This window comes from Choloepus didactylus, chromosome 1 (genome assembly GCF_015220235.1).
Source record: "Choloepus didactylus isolate mChoDid1 chromosome 1, mChoDid1.pri, whole genome shotgun sequence".
Classification (NCBI taxonomy): Eukaryota; Metazoa; Chordata; class Mammalia; order Pilosa; family Megalonychidae; genus Choloepus; species Choloepus didactylus.
In genome coordinates this window covers 109,145,976-109,160,551 of record NC_051307.1, presented here as the reverse complement: position 1 = coordinate 109,160,551, position 14,576 = coordinate 109,145,976, and the positions used below count along the sequence as shown (strand labels likewise).

Sequence of the window (14,576 nt, the reverse complement as noted above, 5' to 3'; positions counted from 1 at the left end):
AATGCTGAGGGTTCTCTACCTCAACTTCTGTAATACCTCTTACTACTCAACACTCTTCTTTCACATGCCCCACAAAGTGCTCACCAGACAAGATCCTGCTCACCCCAGAACCCAGACACTGCTTCCGAAGAGACTGAGAAATGTGTAGGCTCTGGAGTCAGAAAACCCAGGGTTCAATTCCCTGTCTTACCACTTATCCCTTTTATCCTCATAGTTTCCCTACCTGCAAAATGGAGGAAAGTAATCATTTCCCCGGGTTGTGCTAAGGATTAGAGGTTGTATGTATGAAATACTGCCTGCAGCCCCTGGCTGTCCTTATTCGTGGGGTCAGAAACCAAGTGTAGGTTATAGGGATCAAGTTCCCCAGCTTCATCTTATTAAGGAGAAACATCCCGTCTTACTAGCCCTTGGGAAACTTCCCAATAAGCATCTTCTGACTTTCAAGTAAGCACAGGCCCAGTTAAATGTGCGTTGTGTGCCAGGTACCGGCCTGGAAACCGGTCCAGGCAGGTTTCTGGGGAATTGCTGCTTTCACAGGTCCCAGAGGAGCACACTGAGCCTGTTTGTTCACTCACCTGGAAAAGGTTGGCAGCTTCCAGGACCCTCTGGACATTCTGCTTGGTGATCAGCGCCTTGCTGGTGTACGTGTAGTTCAGCAGAGTGTGCATGGTCTCAGCATCGACCCCTTTGATAATGATCCTCTTCTCGTACTTTTCCTTTAAATCATTGCAGAACATGGCCCTGCAAGAGAAATGTGTGAATGTGAATCTTATCAGAACCCTTGGTCATCCAGACCTGAAGAGACTCCCTTTCAGACCTCCCTGCCCCCATGGAACAGTGAGGTTCCCAAGGGCAGGACCTGGGCTTACTGCTCTGTTTCTCCAGCACCCAGCACACATTGCACATTCAATCAATGCTTGCTAAACTGAATGGTCCTGCTCTGCCATGCCCCACCATGGTCCCCAAGGCCAGTCCCAAATCTGAAGGGATACTAGGAGCACTCCTGGCATACCCAGTGAGATACAGAAATACCCCATTGACCCAAGACTGCTGTTCAAAGTGCTAGGGATTCTCCTGGGGCAGTTTCGAGACCCCCAAGCCTCATCCTTTCTTTCTCAACCCTCGTCCCTCAACAGGGTTTCCAACTCAGTTCTCGGTTCTCTCCAGCTCGCCTCCAGCCCAGATGACCACCAGCAATGCAAGTGGCCCCTGCAGCTGTCTCTCATCCCAGAGGCTGGACCACTGGCCATAGGTTCCCAGTTGCAGTTGGGAACCTTGAGTCTCCACATTCTGAGACAGAACTCCCAAGGCCATTACTCTGTCTTGCCTCTGGACTATTCCTTTCCTGCTTCTGCCTTAGGACTAGACTTTTGGATATTTAGCCTCTATCTTGGAAGCAGGAGAACAGCATGGAAAGGATGTTGATTTAGACATAAGATGGGCCAGTATTTGAACAACAGCTCCATCAACTCAGAACTTGGACACGTCACTTGATCTCCATGTGTTTCAGTTCTTCATCCATAATGGGGATTTTAATAGCTATTTTTAAAGGATTATTTTTAAAGGATTGACTCATTAACCAATACATATATAGAGAGATTTTTTTTCACTCCATGCCAGGCTCAGATCTGAATTTATCACGCTTCTTGGACTTGGACATTCGAACTGCTGATTCTTTTCAGAGAACATGTGAGTAATTTTAATTTTTAAAATGCACTTAAACCATACCATGCTTCTGAAAAGATTTCACTGGAAATCTGGAAACTTACAAAGGTGTCTAAAAATGACAAGATTGCACAAATTAAAAGTTGGGGGGAAAGAAGAAAGAAAAACATGAAGGGGAGCATGAAAATAATCTATGAATGAAGCTAGAAATTCCCACAAAGCCCACCTCTCTGTCACTACTGGTGGGCCTCAAGTTTGTCCGGTGCGAAAGAGAGGCAAGCTGATCAGTTACTCAATTCACAGCCAACATGATATGTTTTTTAAAACAAATCCAAGTGCTCAGAAGAGTTACAGTTGCTCTTAGCATTAAAAACCAGATGGAATTGCTCCCGGGAATGAATAACCTCACAACATTCTTACCATAGGCGAGGTTCACGGAGCTGACACTTAATAGCTATAGCTGAGACTATTCCTCAGTCCCATTCCCATGAAAACCTCTTCACTCTCTCTTGCTTCCCAGGGGCTGTGGGACCCCAGCAATTCCACAAGCCGGGACAAACTGTAATTCAGTGTGTTTCAATTCACCATGCATCTACTGAGCACCCACTCTGTGTATGATATTGGACTAGAATTGGAAGAGATTTAAATATTAGGCAGTCTCTCCCTACTGCAGTCTCCCTATCTGCTGATTCACAATCTCCCCATCTGCACAAGTAACAGTCTACCAGAGTCACAAAAGACTTACAAAGTGCTGTGGAGACCAGGGATAACTGTTCATGGGGAAAGAAAATTTTTTGACACATGAAGACTGTGGACAGTATTCTAGATAATAAACACAGTGAGTAGAGGCATGAAGATGCAAGAGTGTGGGGCATGGAGAGGACATAGCAGGTAGGTGGTTCTGCTGGAGCCTCGGGATATGAAGGAGAGATCATTCTGGAAAGATAACCTGGGTTCTGACCATAGAGGATTTAGATTTTTATCCAGTGGGCAATGGGGAGCCATTGAGGGTTTATGAGCAGAGGCAGGACTCAAAGAGAACATTTTTAACCAATTCGTTCTCACCTTGGATTGCTGGTGATGAGTGCCATTGTAGTCAAGCATGAATTGTAACCAAATGCAATTGGGAGTTGTAGCAATGTGCTTACACTGCCAGAAACTTCTCCAACCAGCTGTCACTGAAGCTTCTGAGCTTCAGAAACATGAACAGATGTCTTAGAGAACCACTATCTCCCAGCCAAGTCATTGACATGAGAAGTTCCCAGGTGGAGCACTGGTGACAGAGAATACAGTACTTCCCAAAACTGGGACTTCCGACTCAACACAGAAGGAATTTTACCCCTACATTCTGCTTCTCTACTCCTTTCCATGCTCCTATTTATCTCTGGAAATCACTCAACTATTCTTTCCCTCATCTCCCAATCTGCAAAACAGGTAACTGCTTGTGACTTCCCAGAAACAAGACATTAAAAAGTCACAAGACCATCAGAGAGGAAAAGAGAGAGAAGGGAAAAGGGAGAAAAGCCCCCGTCTAGCTGACTTTTTGCCAATGAGATCCACCTCCATCCTCCCCACGCCCATCTTCCTAGTTTTCTCCTGTGTCCTTGTTTTAATCAATGGTAGTTCTCCAACAGTTCTCTTCTTCCCCCTCCTCTCTTCCCCGTCCACTCATCCCTTTCTCCTTACAACAATAGGGCAACATGAAAGAAAGAGCAAAAGTAAATCCCAGGGCCTGTAAGTTAATAAATCCCAGCCTGGAACTGGAGGAGCAGTGATGTCATTTGGGCAGCAAACCAATTTACAAGCCACTTTCTTCAGCCATAAATCCTCTTGGCCAGCGGCATGGAGCTGTCTCACGTGCCTTTAAAAATGAAGTCATGTAGGACTTGCCTTGTAGCCTCCTGATTTCATAAAGAATCCTGTCATTCCCCAAACCATACAACCTCATTTCAGATCAGCTTGTCTTCCCTGGAGGGCTTGGACAAGCTCATTTTCTGAACCTCGCTCTGTTTGATTCCCTGGAGAAGTGCTGCCCAGCAGAAATATAATGCAAGCCATATACGTAATTGTAAACTTTCTAGTAACCAGATTTTTTAAAAGTAAAAAGAAACAGATAAGATGAATTTTCATAATGTATTTTATTTAACCCAATGTACCCAAACTATTATCATTTCAAGTTGTAATGAATGTAAGAAAGGGGTAAGTTTAGCTTTCACATAGAGACAGCATGGAATAGGGAAAATGGAGGCAGAACCAGCTTAAACAAGCCCTGTGGTAAAGGGAAGAAAAAGAGACTCTGCACCATCTCCTTATATGGAAAAGTAACCATGGTTACTGGAATGTAAAGAGATATGAGGTAAAATCAGAGGTGGGAACTCCCAGCAAAAAAATTTAAACTGAATGAACTCTCTCGGATAGGCTGATCAATTCAAAATCTCAGTAATGAGCTAGTTGGCTCTCTCGGATAGGCTGTACAAACTGAAATCTCAAAGATGGGCTAGTTCTCTCGGATAGGCTGTAACCTCTGTAGCACCCAGCCAATGGGGAAACAGGGGAGGGACTTGTGCATTAGGAAAAGGAGATTAAAAGCTTGCCATTCTCTTCCTCTGGTGCGCCAGCCTACCATGTTTTTGGCTGTGTGCCCTTTCTTGCAAGACTGTAAATAAATTCTTTTCTCCTCAGAACCGGGTGAGCATTTTTTGTATAATGCTTGTTTCTAACAATGAATATGAAAAAAATCATTAACAAGAGAATTTTCATTCTTTTTCTCATGCTAAGACTTCAAAATATGTGTTTTATATTTAAACACATCCCAGTTCAGACCAGCCACATTTCAAATGCTCAGTAGCCACATGTCCATACTGGACAGCACAATCTCTAGAGCGTACATCCTGAACCCTGGTATTGGGGTCTCCCAGATCTGCAATCATCTTGGGGGGTAAAATGAAATGTATCCATAGGACTGTCATATACATGAACATACGGGAAACAGGACATTGAGCAGGAAATAGTGGGCAGTGATCATGGGGTCAAATGAAGCTTCACATAACTGAGGCAACATACCTCTGGAGTCCCACCAACATGAAATTTAGAAAATCAGCTTCACCTAACATGTGATTTTAAAATTAGTGAAAGGTGAGTTGTGTTAAACCTGTATAATCTCAAACATTCAAATGAAAACTAGAAAAGTCTAATGGAGCAGCATTTTAATATTGAATGAGATGTGTATGTGAATGGTTTAATTCAATGCCTTATACCTGGAGGGGTCATTAAATGAAGTCCGTGGTTTTCCCATGCGACAAAACTGATGGGATCTTTGGGATTGTCTGGACTCAGGTTCTCACTATTGGATCCAGCTTCTGAATTCTCTCTTGGAATCACTGTCACTAAATGACATCCTGCTCCAGCTCAGCCCATATCTGACTGGAGGCCTGGATTCCCTAGAAGCAGATGCTCAGGGCTGGTGATGTGCTAAGCCAGTGCAGGGAGCAGGACAAGGAAGGAGAAGAAGCCAAGCAAGACAAAAGTCCCACAGAAGGCAGCGTCAGCCTGATCCTGCAGGAGACCTCTGGAGTATGCACTTCAGAGTTAGGCCCAAAAAGAGGAAAAGGAGCTGGAGCTGTGATGCTCTGGCACCCACTGACAGTCTTTAGTCATGGGCCACCCCAGGAGAAAGTAAATTCTCTGGCACTTCTGTGTGTGTGTGTGTGAACAGAGAGGCTCCAGGAGCCTACGGAAGGACAGGTGAAGGAGAACTACGGTGCTGGCTGCTGGAAGCACACAGAAGGGCAGAGGAGGGGCTCTGATGCTCACTCACTGTGTAACTTTGTACAAGTGTGTAAACCTCAGTTTCCTCACCTGTAAAATGGCACAATCATAGTCCCAGCCCCAGAGAGTTAGTCAAAGAATAAGTAAGATAATGTACATAAAGAAGTTGGCACAATGCCCAGCATCTGATACACTCTCAATAGAGAGAGCATTTGGAGCCAGATGAAAGGAATCTTGGCAGGGTGATATTTAGGGCTAGGCAACCAGTTCACCACTCTGGCTTGTAAAGCTTGTCTTGCCAGCATATAGCCTAGACTGTAGGAAGTAACTAGGTGTCAGCACCGCTACCCTGCCACCCACCATCCATCCAGAGCCAAGTTATGGTTAGAGCTATGCATGAACTGGTCTGAAGGCATTAGCATGGTACCCGGCACATCGCAGGAACTCAGTAAGTGTTCATGAGAGAGAGAGAAAGCAGGTGCCCTAGAGAGTGTCCTGCCCTCCAGGGCTCTTTTTGTCTGCTTTGACTCCCAAAGCCCCCACATTTCTCTGCTCACTACTCTCCTCTGAGATCTATTCATCGATTTTCTGCCCCTTAAATATGCTCTCCTGGGCCACAGCCACTGTGCTGAGCACGGATAAGGTGAACATAGGGAGAAACTTACATATTTCTCATTGTCTAAACTCCCAGGCCTCCTGCTGTTCTCCCAGGAGGTCTTGGAAACACTTCTGCAGAGTCGGGTCCCCAGGAAAGGTGCATAACGTCGGCTAGGGGCCCCCGTGGGTCTCCGCTTTAGTACCCATAATCTCTCACATTTATGTTTATAGCAGTTTATAGGGTGCTAGGGGTGAATTGTGACCCCTAGAAGTCCTAACCCCCAGTACCTGTTAATGTGACCCTATTTGGAAATAGGGTCTTGGCTGCTGTGTTCAAGTGAAGATGAGGTCACCCCAAATTAGGGTGAGTCCTCATCCAGTATTAATGATGGTCCTATATAGAAGAGGAGAAACACAGGGAGGAGGCCAGGTGAAGATGGAGATAGAGATTGGAGAGATGTGTCTACAAGCCAATGAATGCCAAGGACTGCCCACAAACACCAGAAGCTGGAAGAAACAAGGAAGGCTGCCCCTCTGCAGGTTTCTGAAAGCACAGTCGTACGGACACCTTGATTTCAGACTTCCAGCCTCCAGAACTGAGAGAAGACATTTCTGCTTTATGCCATCTAGTGTGTGGTACTTTGTTACAGCAGCCCCAGGAAATGAATACCTAGGGTAAGCAGCATTATCTCCTTTGATGATTACATCAATTTTATAGGTGGCAGATTGAGGGAGAAGTTAAATGAATCGCCCAAGGCCATACAGGTGGTTAGCTGAATGAGGCCCAGAACCTAGAGCTTTGGGCTCTTGGTCTGGGGCTCAATTGCACCCTAAAAACCAAGAAATTCAGCAGGCATTCAAGGCCATCCAACACTGAGCGTACCAGCCCACCAACACAGCTGGGTTAGCTGCTGACCATTCACATCTTAGCATACACGTAAGATTGTGCAATAAAAAACACTTTCTAGACAGACACAGACCAAGTCTCATAAGGTTCTTGTAAAACGAAGGTAGCTATTAGCATTTTCATTTTGCAGTAGAGACAGGCTCCCAGCAGTAGCCAGTTGCTCAACACTTCCTCAGTGAGTCAGTGCCACCCCTGAAATAGAGCCGGAGCCAGCGAGCTGCGACTCCCACCTCAGCCAGGAAGACAAGTGTGGGCCCACGTGTCTGTGGCTCCTGGAAGGAAGTCAGGCCGTGGCCCCAAACACGCTGCAGGGGCCTCCAAGCTCCATGAGGCCCACTCCTTACTTCATTCAGGCATCTGTTCAAATGTCACCTCCTCCAAGAAGGCCTCCCTGATGCTGCCCCAACCAAAAATATTCTCTCCCTAATCTGACCCTTCTTTTATTTTTCTCATAGTCCTGTCACAACCTGAAACTATATTCTGCATCTATTTGTTAACAAATTTAACGATTGTCTCCTCACTGGAATGTGAGCTTAGTGAGGGAAGGGGCTGCATCATGTTTGTCACTGTGTCCCCAGCAGGTAGAACACTGCCTGGTCCCTACAAGGGACTCGATACATATCCGTGGAGAAAATGACTGAATGACTGAATGAATGAACTTGGCCTTCCTAGCCTGTTTGTGTTTGCTCTTGACAAGAACAGCTCCTCTAAGAATTATCAAACACTGCTTGGAAGATGAGGCTAAGGAGGGGGCCCCACTGCGGCCTCCACTTTCCCTAGGGAACTCCTATCACACCCCGGAGTCCAGGGCCTGGAGCTGGAAGAGGCCACACCCCCACGTGAACATTCCACTTACAGCTCTGATGAGTTCTACATACTCCTGCAGTTCCTAAACGTCACTAAGAACCCAGCTCAACACCCCCACCACTCACCCTCGCCCCAGACCTCCACACCTGCCTTTGAACTCCCTGCCTCCTCTACCTCTAACCCTAATCACTGTCCTATAGGCAAATACTCACCCCCACATCCCCCCAGTCCTCGGCCAGGCCCACCCCCTATTCTACTCTTCCTCTGACCCTTTACCACCTCCATTTACCCCAGGAAAGAATCCCTCTGCATGGGTGAGATTCTCTGGGTTGGAGTGGCTATAATGTTAATTGCAAACTACGTTAAATTCTACTTAAGAATACAAGTGCAGAAGTGCACACAATCAGTTAAAACTTTTTTTAACTAGCAATTAACTCTGCCCAATGAACACTACATTTAAGAAAGGCATGTTGGATATAGACCCCATGTAGCCAATCAAAGGGGTTTCCACTGCAAAGAAAGCAGGGAGTCAGCAGATGCGAGTGTGACTCAGCCTGTGATAACATTACTCTCCGTGGTCCCCAGGACCTCTTAGCCAAAAGCACTGAAATCTTCTACCTGCCTTTTCTAAGCTAGTCCTAACCAAAGTAGGCACAGAAGCATTTAGCTTAGCCCCATTTCTGACCCTAAGCCCACCATGTGGACCCAACACTGGCCTTACACCATTGGCCTGCAGACACTCCAACCCCAAGGCCGGCGGATCTCTAGACCACCTGCATCAGAATCCCTGGGGTGCTTGTTAAGAATGCAGAATCCAGAACCCCACCCACTCCAGACCTACTGAATCAAACTCTCTGGTGGGTGGCAGTGGAGGGTGGGGTTCTAGGAATATATATTTTATTAGCCCTCTTCTCTCCTCCCCTGTGACTTTTTTTGCCAACCAGTGTTTAAGAACCCCTAGCCTAGGGAGAGAGGTCACTCCCACTCCCCAACACAGGCCCCATTGGTTCTGCTGTGAGAAGGAAGAGATGGGACAAAGGTCCAGGTCAAGGAAACAATGGGCCAAGGTCCTGGGGCAGACGTGCCATTAAATTCTCCCCTTCATCCTCTGAGATCTCCATCTCCTAGAATTCCATGAGCTAGGGCTGCCTCCCAAACGGGAAAATGGGACTACAACCTCCCTCTTCACTTCCCAATCTGGGTGGCTCAGGTGAAATTAAGGCCTTCCCCTGGCCTCTTAGCCTTCCTCTAATTAGCCATGCAGAAGGGGCTCCTGCAGCTGATTTTCAAGTGGCATTGTTCATTAGAGCTAGTTCTGAAACGGCATTCAGTACCAAAGCCCTACTGGTAATAAACAATGTGCAATTCCCTGTTCTAGTCTGCTGCACACATGTAAATTTTTAAAATCTAGAGGGGTGCCGTGCCAGTTTTAAGGTATTATGTCCCCCAAAATGCCATTGTCTTTGGTGCAATCTTGTGGGGGCAGACATACTAGTGTTGATTAGGTTGGAACCTCTTGATTAGGCTGTTTCCATGGAGATGCGACCCACCCAACTGTGAGTGACACCTTTGGTTAGGGTGTAACCTCTAATTTATTGTTTCCATGGAGTACAGTCCCGCCCATTCAGAATGAGCCTTGATTAGTTCACTGGAGTCTTACAAGGGGCTCACAAACAGAACGACTTAGAGGAGCTACAGCTAATAGAGGACAAAATGCCCCAAGAGCAGTTAAGAGTGACATTTTAGAGAGAAGCTGCAGCTAAGAGAGAAGAAAACCATTTTGAAACCAGAACCCTGGAGCAGACACCAGCCATGTGCATTCCCAGCTAACAGAGGTTTTCCAGATGCCAACGGCCATCCTCCAGTGAAGGTACCCAATTGTTGATGCATTACCTTGGACACTTTATGGCCTTAATATTGTAACTTTGTAATCAAATAAACCCCCTTTATAAACGCCAATCCATTTCTGGTGTTTTTCATAATGGCAGCATTAGCAAACGGAACAGGTGCTTTCAGAGAAGAATTTGGGGATTCATGATCATCTCTCTTTCCACCCCAGAGACATGACTAACAGCACTCTGCCATATCTCTCTGGGGCCTGGAGTCTGCTCCCTAAACCCCCAACTGTTGACTGAGTCTTTGCTCCAAAATGACAGAGGAGCTGGAACCCCCAAGCTGCCTCACCTGATTCTAAGAATCATCAGACTTAGGAAGAACTGCCTTCTGCAAAGCTTCTTGCCCAAGTTCCCCACTCCTCAGGGCACTGCACATGGCCCCTTTGGGCCATAGAACTCCAGCCATGTTCCCGTGGAACCAGAGGGCCCCCCTCTGGCCCCCACGCCCACTGGACCATTGCTGAGACCTCAGCCTGTGGCATAACTCAGACCATCCAAACCATGGCAGAAAGAAGGGCTTGTTGTGTTCTGCAAGATCATGCAAGATAGACCATCAATCACAACAAACGCTTGTGGCCAGGATTCAGCAATGGTTCAGGCACAAAGATATGATGGACAGATTTTGTTTTGCCTGCCCAACTTACTTCCTAATTTTTTTAGTAAGAGTACACAGGTTTTCCTTTGGGGAACTACTCCTCCTCCTCCAATATGAGTGGAGCTGACCCCACCTCTTAGACCGAGGGTAAGCATGAGCCAGGCTTGTCTAAGTCACATATTATATCCCCCAAGCCACAGCGATTGGTTCAGGGTTGGGCACCAGAAGAAGCCAGTCCAATCAGAGCCAATTCCAAAATTTTTCTATGATTATTGAGAAAGAGAAACTCTCTTCCCACTGGGATTACTGAGCTGTTAGAAATAAAAGTTTGGAGCTGCTCCAAACTCTTTGCTTCCATGTGTGAAAACCCTCCTTGCAAGAGAAATCTGCTCAGAGGAAAGCAGAGCCAAGAGACAGCGAGACAGAGAGAGAGAGAGACACTGAGTCCTGACGACATCATGATGAGGATGACAAGGATCCAACCAAACCTGAAACCAATACCCCTGGACTTTTAAATTATATGAGCAAATAAATCCCTTTCTTTTCTATGCCTGAGTCAATTTGAGCTAAGTATCTGTGCCTTGCAATGCAGAGTCCTGGCTGCCATAGTGGGACAAGAGGAACCCTGAACAGCAAATGGGCCCAAATGTCAAACAAGATTATATAAAAAAAGGTGCCCAGAAACAGAAACTTAAAGTATTCTCAATATTGGCACACAAGGCCCTCCTCAGTCTTGTCTTCCCAAGATGCAGCTACACCCAATGACCAGCAGTTGCCAGCATCTGGCTTTGTTCACACTGACACCCTTGGGCTCCTGACGGGCCCCTCTTTTGGGTCTATTTTTAATATGTCTTCTCCTCTATTAAATATGTAAGGATATGAAGTTCAGGGATTGGGGTTTCTGTCCTTCACAATTCTTATTTACTGGCCCCCAGCAGGCACTTAATATTTGTTAGATGGATGAAGGGATGGAAGGAAGAAAAGGAAGTACACATGTAGTGCAGTCCTCTACTTCAAGCAGACCAAGTAAATTTGCCTAGTGTACCCCAGATTTCATTTCTGCTTGCCTTGAGAATAAATAACAAATAACAATGAGCTCCAAGATGCAGTGACCTGGAGAGAGGCGACTCCCTGAACCGGAATGCTCAGCCTTCCTACCTGAGATTTTGCATTATACAGCATGGCGGTGCTCTTTGCCTGGAGTGGCTTTTGATTTTATACTTCCCACCTCCTTGCCAGAGATGAAACCTGGCTTCCCCCAACAGAACGGCCACTTCCCTTCCAGCGTTCTTCAATGAAGTCTGCTCTGAGTCTCACTTCCCCACTGGGCCAGGAGGAAGGTCAGCTGTTGTGCTCACTGCTCACTGCCACATCCTGACCAGGCAGTTACCTCCAGAGACTCTGTATCACTCACTTTTTCCAAACATTTTCCATCCCAATCCCCCGGGACCCCATGCTGGCTTCCTTATGGCCACTAGGTCACTTTCCAGAAATTAAAGATCGGCCTCTGCTTAGTGATTTCCTGCACGTTCTCTGGTTCTGAATCACTTAGAGGCAGACAAGTTGGCACTGGTTCTAACTCCTGTCCCACGGTATTCAAATATTACAGCTCCCCCAGCCATAAAAGTTACTCCTATGTGACAGGGCAAAGATGATCATATATGTGCTCAAACCGCTCCCTCCCCAGCGGCCACAGAAGACTGTGAACTGCCAGGCCTGTTCTTTGGGCTTTTGTGGTATAGAATCTCAAGGGAAAGGGAGGAAGAGGGGAGCTCTTCCAGCTGGGGATAGAGAGGAGTTTTGAAGGGAGAGGTGAGAGACCATCTACCACAGTTCGGTCCTCACACAGGGGCACCCCGGCAGGGCCTGAGCTGGGGCTGAACTGTGGCTCCTCCTTCACTTGCTCAGCCTTGAGCTCTAATGCAGACCCAGACAGTCCCCAGGGAAAGCCGCACCTACTTTGAACGGGTCTTCACACACAAAGAACTTTTTACAATTCAAACAAATGCACCCTAAGAACCTGCAGCAGTTCTGATCAGAAGTGTGGATAAGGGAGGGAAGCAGATATTAATGATAGCTGTGGTCTCTACCTCCTTCACAGTGTTCAAAAAAGGCAAGATCAGAACTTGAGTTATTTGGACATGGCTCGTTTTGTTTCTGGACTTGGCTCTGAAATTGCATGGGTGGGTGGGTGAAGGATTTATAAGGTTCTATGACCTTCTCTTTCCCTTTCCAGTCTTGAGACCCAGGCGTAAGCTGAGTCAAATTGACCCTCTGCAAAAGTGCAGAGTCAGGTTAGTCTGTGTTCAGTCCCTCCAACCTTAATTTCTTCTCTACTTTCTAGCTTGTCAGAGCTGCCCCTCTCTCTGGGGTTCTTTATGGTCTGGCTGCCCTGAGGGCCCTCAGAAAGGGCTCTGAATGCCGCTTCCCTACCCCTCTGCCACCACCTTAATTCCAGTCCTCATCCCTTCTCACCTGTGCCAGTTTGGATGTATTATGTCCCCCAAAACGCCATGTTCCTTAATGCAATCTTATGGGGGCATACATATTAGTGTTGATTAGGTTGGAACCTTTTGATTGAGTGTTTCCATGGAGATGTGACTCAACCAACTGTGAGTGACACCTTTGATTAGGGTGTGACCTCTTGATTGGATTGTTTCCACAGAGGTGTGACCCCACCCTTCAGCTTGAGTCTTGATTAGTTTACTGGAGTCCTTTAAAAATGCTGGCCAGACCAAGACGATTGCTGGCTTAACTCAGAGATGCTTGGAGTTGCGGATCCCTGATGTTGGCTGACACTGACATTTTGGTGAATGCCATTTTGAAATGCAACCTGGCATCAGCAGACACCAGCCACGTGCCTTCCCAGCTAACAGAGGTTTTCCGGACGTCAAAGACCTTTCTCCAGTGAGGGTATACTCATCTTTATGCCTTGGTTTGGACACTTTTATGGCTGTAGAACTGTAAATTTGTAACCAAATAAACCTCCTTTATAAAAGCCAACCCATTTCTGGTATTTTGTATAATGGTAGCATTAGCAAACTGCAACATCACTGTAGTAATTTCTGCAGCCACAGCCCAAGCAATGATTTTAACCCAGAGACGGCTGATGATGTTACTTTACTGCTTAAAAACCCTTCCCTGCTTCCATTATCTATAAGATACATTTTAAACTCCTTCGCTTAGCTAAACAAAACCCCTCATGGTCCGACCCCGGCCTGTCTCTTGGCCTTATGGGCCTATGCACACCTTCACTCCAATCCCACTCTTCTGTCTGTGGTTCCCATGCTCACACTACATAGGACCTTCCCAGATGTACTTCCCTTTGCCTGGAATGCTCTCACCCAGCTCCTGTCTCTCATCCCTTCTGGCCAATGCCTACGCATCATTCAAAACTGCTCAGATATTACCTCTTCCAGGAAGTCTCCTCGGACTGCTTTTCCTCCTCTCTGATTTAATGCCCCTTCTCTAAGCTCCTACAGCCCCCTCTGCAGAGCTTCATCATAGCATGTGTCACCTTCTACTGTAAATACTGATTTACCTGTCTGTCTCCCCTAACCAGATTGGGACTTCCTTGAGGTCAGGTGGAAACCATAAGGCTTACTATCTTTGTATCCCCACTGTCTGACACAGAGTAGGCACTTGATAAATGTGTGTCAACTGAATGAATACATGAATAGATAGACCAATGAAAATTTCATTAAATCCACTCAATACTACAATACTAATGTTTAATATTTTGTGCCTCCCCTAAGTATTTGTACCTTGAGAGGGGTAATATAATCCAGTGCTCCTCAATTGAAGGCCTACAAGTCACAGATGATACACTGAAGAAGTCTGTGAGGAATGCAGGCTTTCATAGCAATTGCTAAGAATTCTCTCTCCCTCCATCTCCAGGTCCTTCTGCCAAGGCAAACATCTCGTGTCAACCTAACCTGCTATTCTGATTTTTAAGGATGTTGTTAGTCACCTGGTACTTTCCTAACTTTTCCTAATCTGCATTCTCTCCTATCTTATTTTTTATGTGCTGCGTCCACTAAACCCATCTTTCAGGAATTATTCACTAAGTGTGGTGTTTTGAAGCTGTACATACCCCAGAAAAACATGTTCTTAAATCTAATCCATTCCTGTGAGTGTAAACCCATTGTAAGTAGGACCTTTTGAAGAGGCTATTTCAATTGTGATCCTCTTCATCCAGGGTGGGTCTTAATCCTATTACTGGGGTCCTTTATAAATGGAATGAATTTAGAGAGAGCAAGGGAGAGAGAGCCATGGAAGCAAGATGCAGAAATCAACGAAACCCAGAAGGGAAGGGAGAGCCGCCATGTGCCTTGCCATGTGA

At 46.3% G+C, this 14,576-nt stretch overlaps 1 protein-coding gene across 1 annotated transcript in view; it reads right to left on the bottom strand.

Moving 5' to 3' along the window:
• Window positions 1–14,576, bottom strand: part of KLHL6 (kelch like family member 6) — a 61,311-nt gene that overhangs the window by 35,249 nt on the left and 11,486 nt on the right. Inside the window, exon 2 of the mRNA XM_037839616.1 lies at window positions 576–741. Coding sequence (XP_037695544.1) covers window positions 576–741 — 166 coding nt within the window. The remainder of the gene's footprint in view (window positions 1–575; window positions 742–14,576) is intronic.